General features: G+C 41.4%; 1 protein-coding gene across 5 annotated transcripts in view; it reads right to left on the bottom strand.

Annotated features, from left to right (window-relative positions):
* LOC117009812 (N-acetylated-alpha-linked acidic dipeptidase 2-like) overlaps nt 1-13,853 on the bottom strand; it is a 39,178-nt gene that overhangs the window by 24,119 nt on the left and 1,206 nt on the right. For 4 of the 5 annotated variants that reach the window (XM_033084182.1, XM_033084190.1, XM_033084198.1 and 1 more), the window contains exons 2-7: nt 11,486-11,679; nt 8,684-8,795; nt 4,640-4,826; nt 3,003-3,104; nt 2,049-2,174; nt 1,188-1,374 (exon numbers count right to left, since the gene is read on the bottom strand). In XM_033084182.1, coding sequence (XP_032940073.1) covers nt 1,188-1,374; nt 2,049-2,174; nt 3,003-3,104; nt 4,640-4,826; nt 8,684-8,795; nt 11,486-11,679 — 908 coding nt within the window. Of the gene's footprint in view, nt 1-1,187; nt 1,375-2,048; nt 2,175-3,002; nt 3,105-4,639; nt 4,827-8,683; nt 8,796-10,284; nt 11,680-13,853 lie in introns of those variants that run through there. The other variant, XM_033084212.1, reaches the window with a different exon arrangement.

Here is a 13,853-nt window from a genome sequence, read left to right as displayed (position 1 = left end):
AGAAAATTACAGTAGTTTCACGAATACAAGCCGTACGGAGTATAAGCCGCACCCCCGGTGCCTCGACAATGTTGCTGTCTTTGTCAATAGATAAGCCGCACCCCGAATATTAGCCGCACTTTCATTCGTAGCGAGAATCCGTGCGCAGCTTTCACAAATTGGCCAATTAGTAACAGGATCGCGGCATAGCGGGCTTTACTGGCTCGGGGCGGGGCCAGGCAGGCTCGGCCCGCTCATGGTTGCCGACAGGGGTGGATGGCCCGGCTCGGCGCTACGGCTTGGCTGGGCCGGCCGGGCGGTGTTGCTGCCGCCGCCGCCGCCAGGCTCCCTGCTCCCGTCTGCACTGCCACTGTTGCGTTTGCTTGCCCTGCGGGTGGTGCTGCTGCCGCCGCCGCTGCCAGACTCCCTGGCTCCCCACTCCCGTCTGCACTGCCGCTGCCATGTTGGCTCGCCCTGGCCAGCACTGCTGGCCGCCGCACCGCCGGGCTCCCCCACGCTGCTAGCCCCGGTTCCCCTGGGCTCCCATGCACTGCCAGCCCTGCTTCTACAGGGCTTTTCCCCGCCGCCGGGCAGCCCCGCGCCGCCGGGCTTCCTGCTTCAACTGTCCTCTCCTATGCAGTGTGGCTCCCGTGCACTGCCAGCCCTGCTTCTACGGGGCTTTTCTCCACCGCCGGGCAGCCCCGCGCCACCGGGCTTCCTGCTTCTGCTATCTTCCCCTACGCAGTCGGGCTCCCGTGCACTGCCAGCCCCGCTTCTGCCGACTCCCCCGCCATGCTGGCCCAGGCTCTGCCGCCCTCCCTGCCCCGCCCTGCTGGCTCAGGCTCAGTCGCCCGCCCCCCGCACTGCTGGCCCCGCCTCTGCCAGGCTTTCCTACCTCTGCCGGGGCCGGCCGGGCTCCAGCTTGGCTTGGGGCTGCCGCGGGCCCTCACTTCCGTGTTGGCAGCTTTTAGAATTTTGTTAATGTATTAGCCGCCCCGGAATATTGGCCGCACTTCCGGGTTTCCACCAAAATTTTGGTCAAATTGGTGCGGCTTGTATTCGTGAAATTACTGTAACTACTGTCAATAAGAATTTCAAGCAGCTTTTTTCTGTGCCTCTGTATTGAAAATAAATTAATTTCTAGTGCCACACCTTCAGCAGTAGTTTATAAAGTACTTGATGGTCCAGGCTACAGAACCTGTACTCACCTTTTGCAGGATAACCTGGTGTTAGAGGATCCCCAGCTCCATTCAGATTTAGAACATTCCCACGCTGGACTCCTCCACCTGGAAGGTTCCATCCCCCTGGATAAGCGTCTACTCCTGGGGCACAGTAGTCAGCAGGGTCTGAGTAAAGTATGATCCCCTGGGCTCCTGCTAATATGGCATTTTTAACCTGTGAAATTATTTGCTTTTAAGATGGGGCTTTTTTTTTTTTAATGCAGAAAAAAATCTGAATGTTAAGATTTGCTTCCATGCAGACACAGTTTTAGAAGACAAGTATGTGAAAGAGAGAAAATTACCCCAGATTCAGCAGAAAAACCAAGCATACCAAGTGAAATGCAATATGTTCATTATTTGTGTCAAATCTTTAGTCATAGCTCAAGGCTATGAAATAAAGCACAGAACACAAAAATTAGGCACAAAACCTGACCACTATCCCCACTGCTCCACTATCACCAGTTTTGCCAGATTTGTTGTCTAAAGTCAGAAGAGATAGTTACTCAGTTTCTGTGCATCAGAGTCCTTGTCAAAATGCTACTATTTCAAAGTACTGCAGTTCTATAGATGGCAAGTTTCAAAAGACTTGGCTCTACAAACTACTCAGTTCCCTAAACTATTCTCTTGCAAGAACTGCCTAGGGAGTTTGCAGCCATCTCTGTCTCAGGAGTTTAATACATTCATCTGGTTTTATTGTTTTGGAAGTTATTCTTAGTCTGCAGTCACAGTGGATACATTGCAGGCCTCCTTCTGCTCATATATTCCAACAAACGGCCCTTACTAATTCCTTCAAGCTTTACCATGAACAGTGTCTCACCCACAGAGGAAAAATTAAAACACAACCCTTACTTTATTTCCTCTGAAGATCTTCCCATATCTGGCAATTACAATCTTTCCTGTACAGTTAATTCCCATTTCACGCTCCAGCTTAAAAAAATCTTCCGTACGGCCATAATTCACATACACCAGATCTGCCTGGGCAGAAAAGCAAAGCAGCGTTGTGGCAACTGGTCAGCCAACAAACAAAATACTCATTTATCAGAAATACAGTTTCATTCACTATGTATGATAGAAAATTTTAATTTTTTTTTATATTTTTATTTCTGCAAATGAGATCCAGTACCTGTGGAAACAATAGCCAAAGATATCCACAATATTCTATAGGAAGCTTTGGCTCAAACTTCTGATGTTTGGATATTATCCTGCACTTAACAACAGTCCTAACAACAGGCTGGAAAATAAGCCAAATAAGCCAGAGTACTTTGGTAAACTTCCAAACTTCTCTGGCTGTGACAAAACAGTGGTATTCCTTGCATACACAAACATCACTATATAATTTCACTCATTTATTGGGTCCCTGACCTGTTCCATAATGAATTAGCAGATTAAGTGAGGAACATTTGTGGCCTTTGAAGGCACCCATTTAATCTAAAATGTCTTCCAACTTTATATATATTTATTTATATAAATATTGCTACTTCTACCTGTGCCTTAAACAAGTCCTCTACATATGACTGAATAATATGGAGTAATCTGAGATGTATCCAAAATTTTCCATCAATACAAAAACTTTTCCTGTTATTATGTGATTCAGAGTTGTAGCAATTTGAGAGAGCTCTTTTTTTGGTCCCAGAAGATTTCTAACCTTTGCATAATATGTGGCCTATCTGTGCCTAAGTGTTCTTTAATTAGGACAAATTGTAATTAAATCTACTGCAACAAATATTTTGAGAAGTCAGAAAATGTCCCAGAAAATGTTTATAAAAATAGGTACTAGTACCATTACATAATTGCTTTTCTTACCTCTGGCACTCCTTGTGCTGAAAACGCATTATATGGTGGTAGTATATCAGTGATGTTTTCATATCCCTGTGGAGGTGGTTCAAACAATGATGTATTGAAAACCTATTAAAACAATAATGGTAGTTTTTGGTCAAACATTCTAGGCGCAAATTCACACACTAAGAAAATGCTAATTATAGTTTAAAGTCAGAAGAGACAGTTGTTCAGTTTCTGTCCATCAGACTCCTTGTCAAATAATTACTATTTCAAAATACTGCAGTCCTATGGATGAAAAGTATCAAAAGCCTTGGCTTTTGCCAAGTTAGTTAGCTTTGTCAGCAGTTTAAACTATAGTTTCCATAAATTGATGGCAACAAATGCAATTCTAACTAATACATGTAGGTTCAAACAAAAATACAAGTAGGTATCCAGAGATGAAATTTTGTAATAGAATGCAGAGATGAATACAAAGAGACAGATTTTCATTGTCAGAAGATGCTCATCACTTATTGCCTGAAGCTAAGAAATAACTGAAAATTGCCAAAAGGTGTTGACAGTAAAAGACATTTGGTTCATCCATGTTGTCTTTTGTGGTTTCTCCCACCTGCATTATTATTCTCTTTATCTGGTAATACTCCAGTCAAACATGCTGCCTTTTATCACTATGTATTGTAACACTCATGTTGCTTTAAAGTTCATGTCCACCTTTTGTCACCTTGTGAGATTGTAACTGAGACACTGTTACAGGGTTTCTGGAAAACCTTCTTCATTCTTTCACATCTAAGCTTATGTCATCCCTGAGCACTTATTCCTTATTTCGTACCCTGGCTCTTCATCCTTACCTATGTGCTATGATGCTTCTCTAGCAGTCCCACCTCCTCTCCTTGCTCAGGTCCCTTGTCAGAATTTACATTTACGTCTTTATTTCCCTGCTTATTCAGAAAGGAGATGTCTATAGACTGACTAGTTCATTTGTACTTCCAACCAACTCAGGAAACACCATTGGAAGCCAGTGGAATCAGGTTGAGAGCAAGGGGAACAAGGCAACACTACATGAAATTGAAAGTATCTCTGCAATTCCTTACCTCAGCATGTTGTGGAAGCAAATACTGTGCAGATATTCAAGCAGAGTTTGGATAGGTACTTGGAAGAGAAATATCACTGACTGGATAAATACTTGGAGAAGGTCTAACGAGGATTTTTCAAAAGACTAATTGCAGCACATTCAGAGAAGCCCTGAGCTGAAAACAGCTAGACACTGGAAGAACTGCATGCCTGAAATACATTTCTTTGTTTTTAAATGTCCCTGTGCATCCACTTAAGGCTGTTTATGAAAACAGGGTATTATCCTAGATGTATCCTTAAGCTGAACCCTTCTAACACCTTATGGTCTACTGGTGTTAACTGCAGCCTCACATCCTAGTTCTTCTGTACGAGGCACTGAGATCTCAGCCACTTTGCTGTGCTTTCTGCAAGGCCTGGAAAACAATTTCTAAATATGAATACCCTTTGCACTGGATTTTTTTTTAAATAGTATAAAGCACAACATGCTGAGCTGAGTAGGTGAGAATACAGAGGAAGACACTTTTTCAAACAGGAGGTCACTGGGGTTTTTTTTTTGTTTTACATAAACATAGTTTTGTCATTGAAAAGATCACCTCATTCCCTTGATCATCAATTACTGAAATGTAGTTTGGCTGCTTTTCATTTGGGTATGAAAGAAGCACATCATAATTAACAAGTTCTGCTGAATCCAGTCCAAATTCTTTCCACTGGCCTTGAATTTTTTTGGCAAGGAGAAGATTCTGTTCAGTTCCTGCGAGGTGAGGCAACTTGGTAAATGAACTAGAATAAAACAGAAAACCACTGGTAAGCAGCAAATGCAGAGATACAATAGTGAAATAGGATCAATGTGTATAAAGCTAATCTTCAAGACACATTACATGGACAGTCTTAAAGGTCTTAAAATTTGAGCTGCGTAACATGATTGTTTATCAGAGTCTGCATCAGGACATGTACAAAATATACTCAGAGCAGAGGATCTTTCCTGAGGCCTTAAGATAAGTCAACTGAACTTTTTTCTTTGCCCAACATCTACATACAAACCATGAAAATCAATGTCAAAGATTCAGCAAAAGAATATTAGCAGTATGCAAGAAGCAGAAATAAATATAGGAAAGCATTCACAAAGGCACCTTCCAGATAATTCTGGTATCTGATCACGGATTTGTACTGTCGTCACAACGTGTCCTAATGTCCTAATAAGTTTAACTTGAAAATCATTACACTAAATTATCTGCACAGGTTTGCTCTTTTTTTCTTAATCAAAAGCCTGAATAACAAAACCTTCTAAACAACATACACTTCCAAATCAGATATAACACATAATGGCAACAAACAATCACAAACAGAATCCAGTCCCTCCAGGCTACCCTACAGAAATAATTTGTTTGGCCACTGAACAAGTAAGGAATGATGAGCTCATCAGTCAACCAGGTACTCTGCATCAGCTTCCAATTCCCAACAGGCTACTTGTCAATGGCTGCCCCACAGATGTCAGATACCAGCAATTACCACTAATTAGTGCTAGAAAATTCCAGCCTGCCATTTCAGACTGTTTTCAACCCCTGTTCTGCAGTGTGTACTTCCTCAGATTCTAAAGGAGAATGATATTCAAAGCCTTGTTAAAGTCAAGATTGTTACAGTCACTATAATGTGTCCACTCATGCACATAGCCAGCTATTTCTTTACAGAGGGCAATATGCTGACCATGCAAACAAATAGTAAATAAATGCTGACTCTTCCAAACTATATTTCTATCCCTCATGTGTTTGAAAACAGGTTCCAGAAGGATGTTTTGTCACCCTCCCAGACCTGAAGCTGACCAGCCCAGAGTCCCTCCAGGTTGTCGTTACTAAAAGAGGGGCACAATATCAGCCTTTTTTAGCTACCTGGGGCCTCTTTAAATCATCAGAACTTCTCATCTACAGCAACACTGTAATCTCAACATAAAGCACTTTCACATGAGTCCCACCTGGCCCCAAGATCTGAATGCATCCAGATTCATTAAGTAGACCACAACCTTTTGCTCTCTGCTGGTGTCATTTCCTCTCTTTAAACTGTGAGGGTATGCATCAAAGTCTGGAAGCAACCTTTGCCAAATCCTGTTGCTTGTTTCCTTCTTTCACTAGTATTTTAAGTACAGTAATTTCACGATTATAAGCCGCACTGATTATAAGCCGCACTTCTGGGTTTCAGCAACTTTTTGGTTTTTTGTCCATATATAAGCCGCACCTGATTATAAGCCGCATGTTACAATACAGAGTGTGATAAAAGGTATCTGTTCTATCACCATCTGTTGAGGGTGGGGACAGTGATCCTTATCTCAATGGCAGATAATGTGCTAATGGACCATCCATTGAAACCAGGTAGGACATTGTTCTTTATCTTTTCACAACCCATCCTTCCTCCAGGGAGTCATTTTCTGCTAATGGCCCATTGAGTCCCACTGTGTGACTGATAAAATTACTGCATCCCATTGGAAGTTGCTCCAGCCAGGGGGAAGAGCCCAGTATTTCTTACCAAGATAAAAACAGAGGTTTTGGGACACTAAGGGAGCCCCTTTCTCCACTGGACTCCAGAGGAAAACCGGATTTCTCCACATCACCACTGGACCTCCGGAGGGAAACTGCACCTTCTGCAGGAGCACTGCTCCAACTGAATCACATCTGTCACTGCAGGAGGATGCAGCCACCATTTAATGGGACTGCTACCAACACCCTGCCTGGTGGGATGTCAGGTTGTACTCTGACTTTGTCAGGGTTTGGAGTTTGTTTCTTTGTAGTACTGTATTTCTATTTTGATTTCCCTAGAAAAGAACTGTTATTCCTAATTTCCATATTTTTGCCTGAAAGCCCCTTGATTTCCAAATTATAATAATTTGGAGAGAGGGGGTTTACATTCTCCATTTCAAAGAGAAGTTCCTGCCTTTCTCAGCAGACACCTGTCCTCCAAACTAAAACAGCAACTTTTTGTTCTTTGTCCATAGATAAGCCGCACCTGATTATAAGCCGCATTGCCGGGTTCGGACCAAAATTTTAGTCAAAATGGTGCGGCTTATAATCGTGAAATTACTGTACCTTTTAATTCTTTAAGTGTACTAAATACCACATATACCAGCAAGAGAAACACACGACTTTTTTTTTCAAACTTTCCCTTCCAAACAGTTGAATCCTTTACAGAGCAATGATACAATGCTGAGACCAAAACATCTGCATTTTCTGAGACTCATAGTTTTTCTCCTCACGTGATAAAAGCAGATGTAGTAGTCTTAAAAAGGAAGAATATGGACGAAAATTCTCAAGTTCACCTTTTTTATGCTTTTGGCAAACTTTTTTGATAGTATGTTAATACACTTTCTCTGCATTTCCTGATTTTTGTTTGAATTTAGCCAAAAAAACCCCCAACCAGCATGAAGCATTTGGCTCATCACCAAAGCAAGCAGACAAATGAGAAATCATTAATGTCCCACAGCTAAGAGACTTTGGCATAATTACAGGGCTCTTTCATGGTAGGTAGCCCAGATTTTCATTCAAACATAATTTTCAGGAACTGTCCAATTTATGTAAAGCAACAAATACAAAATAAGTTTAAGCCTGCAGACTTAAAAAGCTGATTGATGTTAGGTATGAAACCTTTTGGGTTTAGAATAAATGTATAGAAATTGAATTTGTCAGTAATCTTTTGATGTTCTTCATGCAGCTGCTGACTTACATGCTGAATACAAACATTCTACTTACCAGAGTTAGTATTTATTTACTTTTCATGTGAATATATTTGTTCCTCTATAGAAAATATAAATATACACTATAATGTGGGGATTTTTTTTCATTTTCAGTGGAATGGTAAAAAAAAAAAAAGGCAAAAAAGGGGGTATTTTTATATCCATAGCATTTTAGCTGTTTTGAAAGAACTGCATGGATGCATTACAATGCAAGAAAAAATATTTACTGACAGTTACATCATGCCAGCCTTCACCAACCATACAGGCACACTGACTGTGGACAGAGCCCTTTATCTCTGAAACAGAAGACCGAGTATAATGGGATGTCAGAGTTCCCAATTAACAGCACGTTATCCAGTATGGTCACACTAAAGGAATTGTAAATTGTAAGTGTACATGCAACTCAGTGCCATGCAAATTTGTAGCGTTAATTTGTAATAGATTAATTTTCTACTTAGACTAGCTGCTCAAACTGAAAGAGACATTGAACAGATGATCAGTCAGATGGAATTCATGTCAATCATCATATCCCAAACACAGTAAAATCATCTCAGTCTGAAAGAAAACGAAGTTATCTGAGGTTAGAGCTTCAGATACTTGTAAAGAAAAAAAAAAGGCACATTTCATTAAATCATGAAGATGGGAAATCATGAAGACTGGTAAGCACTGGCAGTGATGCAGCTGAGGGAAGTACACTTGACAATAGAACCACTTCAAAAAGGCAACTTCAAAAATGGGGAGGGGGGAACAGAAGAGTTGTAAGCCTCTTCTTTCTTCCCTCAGACTTTCCATACAAACTAAATACTTACTAAGTATCTTAAAAGCTCTGCTTTCAGAGGCCTGTCCTTGGAGCTGATGTTATCACTTTCTGGCTTTTTTGACTGATAAAATTGTTCAAAAAACGATGCACAAGGCTTACCGAAGAAATTTCCTGATATTCTCTGCTTTCATTTCAGCCACAAGTTTCTGTCTCACATTTTGATGGACATCTGAAGAATTGGGGTTTTCCTCGGTCAATTTTGTAAACCATCCTGAAACACATTTGAAAAGTTTCCTACTGAGCAATACTGTCCTCACATGTTTGAGCACAGGTGCAACCTGTGGTACTAAACAGTTAAAACCACAAGAATGAACAGGGCTTAGAGCACCCTCTGTCAGTGTCTGAGGGGTCAAGCAGTGCTCAAGCAGAAAAGTAAAATATATTTCATTGACTGAAATGTCTAAAAGTGACATCATGAAAAGAGTAAACTCTAAATCCCTGGTAAATTCCCTTTTAAGGCAGACTCACCTCTCATTAATTTTAAACTATAGTTTAGATTCTCAATTTAACTGTTTGTATTGTGAGGTTTGAACTCCTGACACTCATGATGAAATTTATTAAGTTTATGCATGTATTTTAAAATAGATATGTAAGCATATTTAAAGAGAAGGTCTAGGACTCAACAGCCACCCTGCCAGCATTGTAATAGTTACAGATTGGAGAAGGGAGGTGCTAGTCTACTTAATAATTAAAAGAATAAAGTTAACTGTCACCCAAGCCAGTTTTAAAATGTTTATTCAGTAGCCATAAATAGTAGTAGGAGAAGGTATATCAGCTGTATGAATTTGTCTTAAGAAAAACAACAAAAACAAAAACATCCTTTTGTTATTATAGTTAGACAATCCCAAACTGGGAAAGTTTTCATAAGAAAGACAAATACATGTGCTGTCACAAGCACAATATATATGACCTGTTACACTTAAATACAATTGTAGTAACACTCTGAACTGAACAGTGATGCTTGATCAGACCAAAAGCCTGTCTCGCCCAGTATCCTGTTTTGAAGCAGTGCCAAAAGATGATGTTCAGGGAAATGTTTAAGCATAGCACAAGCACCAGAAATTAGCAGCTCAGAGATGTCCTAAATTAAACTAATATTTTACATATTTAATAGCCCACATAGATTTTTCTTTCATACTTCAGTCTTAGGTTTGTGCTACAACACAAGTTTTAAAAGGACATGCAATTTTAATTTAAAATCAAGTGCTACAAGTGACTTCAGAAAAGAATCTCTAGTGAAGTCCAATCTGCATGAGAACTTCAGTAACTTGGCTGTCAGTCAAACTCCTCCTCTACCCTTAATTTCTAAAATAGCAACTGAATAGGAGCATTTAAAAATATCTTCAGTAAGAAACAGGAAATAAAAAAAAAAAAATTAAAATCTGGGAGATCTTGCAGTCCCTGATGTCTCAAACTCTTGTATGAATCCTTTCTCTCTGAATGCCTGGCTGCCTGTTTTGGGAAGCTGTCAGTTCACCAGGGCTTGTCCTGAGCTGAAGCACAGAGCCATTCTGTTCCTCACTCCCTGAAGACTGAAATGGCTAGACAGAAAAGCTTAGAAAAGCAGTGGGTCGAGTACTTTACCATGCCCCTAAAAGTAGTATAATCTCCCTGCTGGTGAGTTAATCACAACAGGGGCTGCACACAAATGTGTGCTGGGGACGGAAGCTGGGGGCTGACCCCTGGGTCTCTGTACTCACCTGTAAGGAAGCCCAGCAAGAAGCAGCTGAGCAGCCCAGGGCACACGAGCCACACACGGAGAGTGGCCTTGCTCCTGCTCCCGGCCATGCGGTCAGCACTGACTAGCAGCTTGGCAGGCTCTGAGGGCTGGCAAGCAGCTGCCTTCCTCCTCCTCCTCCTCCTTCCCCCCTCCTTCTCCTTCCACCCACAGCCCCAGGGCTGTCCCTGCCTTCATTGTTTCTCAGTTCTCATGCTGCTTAACCAGCCTTAATCCCTGCGTGATGGTGATGATACGATTTTCCAAGTGCAGTAAAACTCTTCCATTTCTCAATCTCACCCCACCAGACAGCCCCTGTGTAGCTGGGTGTGTATCTCTGTAGCAAATATATATCCAGGCTGTGCACCAAGCAATGTACGTGTAATATTTAAGATGCTAATTTCTTCTAATTATTAAGACTTTCTGGTTTTGAAAGTTCCTGTTTTAGGCTTGTTCACAACCTGTTCCAGTGGAAGTGGCCAAGAGATGAAGTTAAGGGAAAACTTGTTTCCTCTTTACCAACAAAACACATAATTGTTTCCCTTTTTATTCCATGGTAATGTTAATCCTTAGCAAGGAATGTATACTTAGAGAAGTTGAGAACATAATTTAGATTGTCCAGCAAGAACACTTTCAGAAATCATCCAATTTGCAACTAGGAAAAGTTGCCAATTTATTTCACATATTCTCTAGCTACTCGTATTTAAGATTACAGGATTCTTAAGACAAAGTTTTCCTCGTCTAATTTAGTGAAATCCATCAATATCTAATGGAGAAGGAAGCAACTGCAGCCCAGGGAATAGCCAAAAAATACTTTCATAGAATCATCATATTTTGCATAAACTTACTCTGACCTTGCACATCACTCCCTGCTGCCAAGTTCTGTCATGGCTACATGGGAAGCCAAGACTGATTGTACTGGAACTGAGGACCAACCCATTTGAGACCAGTGGTATGGCTGAAAGCAGGGAAGCTTTTCTGGGAGCCTGGGCATGCTTTAAATTCCTACCACTCACTCCCAAAGTCCAAAGTAGACACAGTTTGTGAAAGAAATGTCAGCATTCCGAGTATCAAAACTTTCTTAAATACATTATGATGAGCTGAAAATATTCAGAAAAATCAGAAAAGACTGGTTAATGTCATAATTACTTAAACTAAGGCTTTTCAGAGAAAAATTACATCACCTGGGTATTCCACACCAGTCACAGCCAGTCTTAAGCACAGGGCTGGATGTCTTTGTTGGAATGATAAGCAAGTCCAGTCTTGTGATTTTTTCCTGTCATTTCCCAACTGCTCATAAACCGTCACAAATTCTGAACAGCAATGACATTTCACACCAGCATCTGAATTGACATAGGCAAACCAGATGGAATTCCACCTACAGAACTCATAAAGAATGAGCATATTGATGTATTAGCATTTATATAGCACCACAGGTGTAGGACTAGCACATAATAGACAGTAAAGTGACAAGGGCTTTTAGAGAAATTATGCAAAACAAACTATGAAAAGATTACAGGGTAAAAGGACTCCTTTTCTTAGCACAGGTGAGAAAAAGGGTCCAAACCATAAACTCCTGAACACACAGTACTTCTTTAAATTAGTATCACTTTTTGAATTATTGTGAAAATTATTAGTTACTGCATATGCTTCATGCTGAGTTCAGGAGCAGTGAGAATTGCTCATTCTGACAGTAAAAACAAGAGTGAGGTTCAGCTGAAGCTAGGAGCACTTCCAGGTAGCTACATATACTCTACTCACTTAAAACATAAATCCTTGGTAAACTAAAAAAGATCAGAAAAGCCAAGGATACACATGACAAATACAAAACTAGAATGCATTTGTATGTTGAATGCATAATTCTGCTATTCAGCCAATTAGTAAAGCCAGTAATGGTACATGAACCACAGAATGAATGCTAGGGCTTGTAAACTGTAAGTTGTAGCTGTTCAGTAACTGGACCCTAAAGCTTAATATCTGCAGCAAGAAAGATACACTACTGTTGTGCTGCTTGACCTATTGTCTGACCAAAGGCTGAACTTGTGGCTTGAGGGATCGAGGGACCCTGATCTGTGGGAAAGACAGCTCTGGCAGGAAAAATGGCAACAGGGGAATGCTCAACCACAATTTCAAATCAGTAGTTTCCTTCTGACTCTGCCAGTTGCACAGTCCCCTGAACTCTCTCACGGCCTCTGCATTCATTCTATCAGACTAAAATGGTAGTACATGTTGATTCTTTGAGTCAGAGTCTTTCTTATCTTGAGCTTCAGGAGACTATTATCAGATTCCAACTAAAAGTTTTCATTGCTGGCAGCTGACAAGTGCAGCTTGCGAACTTTGACCCTTTCTCCCACAAGGGAACGTACCCAATGAGGTCGAGAGAGCGTGAAGGGAACACAGGGACTATGCACTTCACCTCAAGGCCATTTGTCCTGGTCCTATTGCACATGTCCTTATAAAAAGTCCCCCTCCAACCTTCTTTAGCCCCTTTAGGTTCTGGAAGGTACTCTGAGGTCTCCATGGAACCTTCTTTGCTCCAGGCTGAACAGCCCCAGCTCTCTCAGCCTGTCTTCACAGCAGAGTTGCTCCAGGCCTGTGATTTAATGGTTTTTCTCTAGATTCCTTACAACAGACCTTTCCTAGACTGGGGCCCCAGAGCTGGACACAGCACTGCAGGTGGGATCTCATGAGAACAGACCAGAGGGATAGAATTCCATTTCCTCAGCCTGATGGCCACACTTCTCTTGGTGAAGCCCAGGATGCAGCTGGCTTTCTGGACTACAGGTGCCCTTTGCCAGGTCACAATGAGCTCCTCATCCCCGAACACCTCCAAGTCTTTCTGCTTAGGACTAGTCTCGATCCATTCTCTGCACAGCCTGGGTTTGTGCTTGGAATTTCCCTGACCCAGGCACTCAGCACTGCTGAACTTTGTGAGGTTCACACAAGCCTATGTCTCCAGCTTGTAGTCAATTGGAAGAAGTAAATTTCTTTTCCTGTATCCTGTTCCCTGCAGTGATTAGGGAACAGGCAACAGATTTTTTAAAATGGAAGTTGCTGTAGTTTAACAGTGTAACTACTTCTGTATTTTGTATGGTCCTGGGCAAGGACATTGCATATTATCTGCTAACTATTGCCAAAAAGGGCCCTAATTAAACTTTAATTAAACAATCCTATGTTTAGGTCAAAGATTAAAAAATTATCTTTTGGACTGAAAGAAAAATACATAGGCAGCATACAGGTCACATACAGAAAGATCTCCACAATTTTGGAGTTTGGCACTTCAGTTCATCCTCCTCAGCAACAGAAAAATACTGGTTTTGCATCCCCCTGGTCAACAGGAGCTGTTTGTTGCTGCCTCTCTCTGCATGGTGGATTTGGCTTATCATTGTCCTGTTTGCTGCAGACAAAATTGTCCAGGGTAAGATAACTAATTTTTTCAGAGGTAGATTATAGACAGTCATAATAAATTCTCCCCTGGTAATAGTGGGGTAGTAGAGTAGCCAGCAGTGACAATGTCAGCAATGTCTCCCATCGGCTCTGGATCTGGGGGAA

The sequence above is a fragment of the Catharus ustulatus genome, chromosome 2 (genome assembly GCF_009819885.2).
Source record: "Catharus ustulatus isolate bCatUst1 chromosome 2, bCatUst1.pri.v2, whole genome shotgun sequence".
Taxonomy (NCBI): Eukaryota; Metazoa; Chordata; class Aves; order Passeriformes; family Turdidae; genus Catharus; species Catharus ustulatus.
The sequence above is the reverse complement of the archived record's forward strand: the minus strand, read 5'-3'. Positions and strand labels throughout refer to the sequence as shown.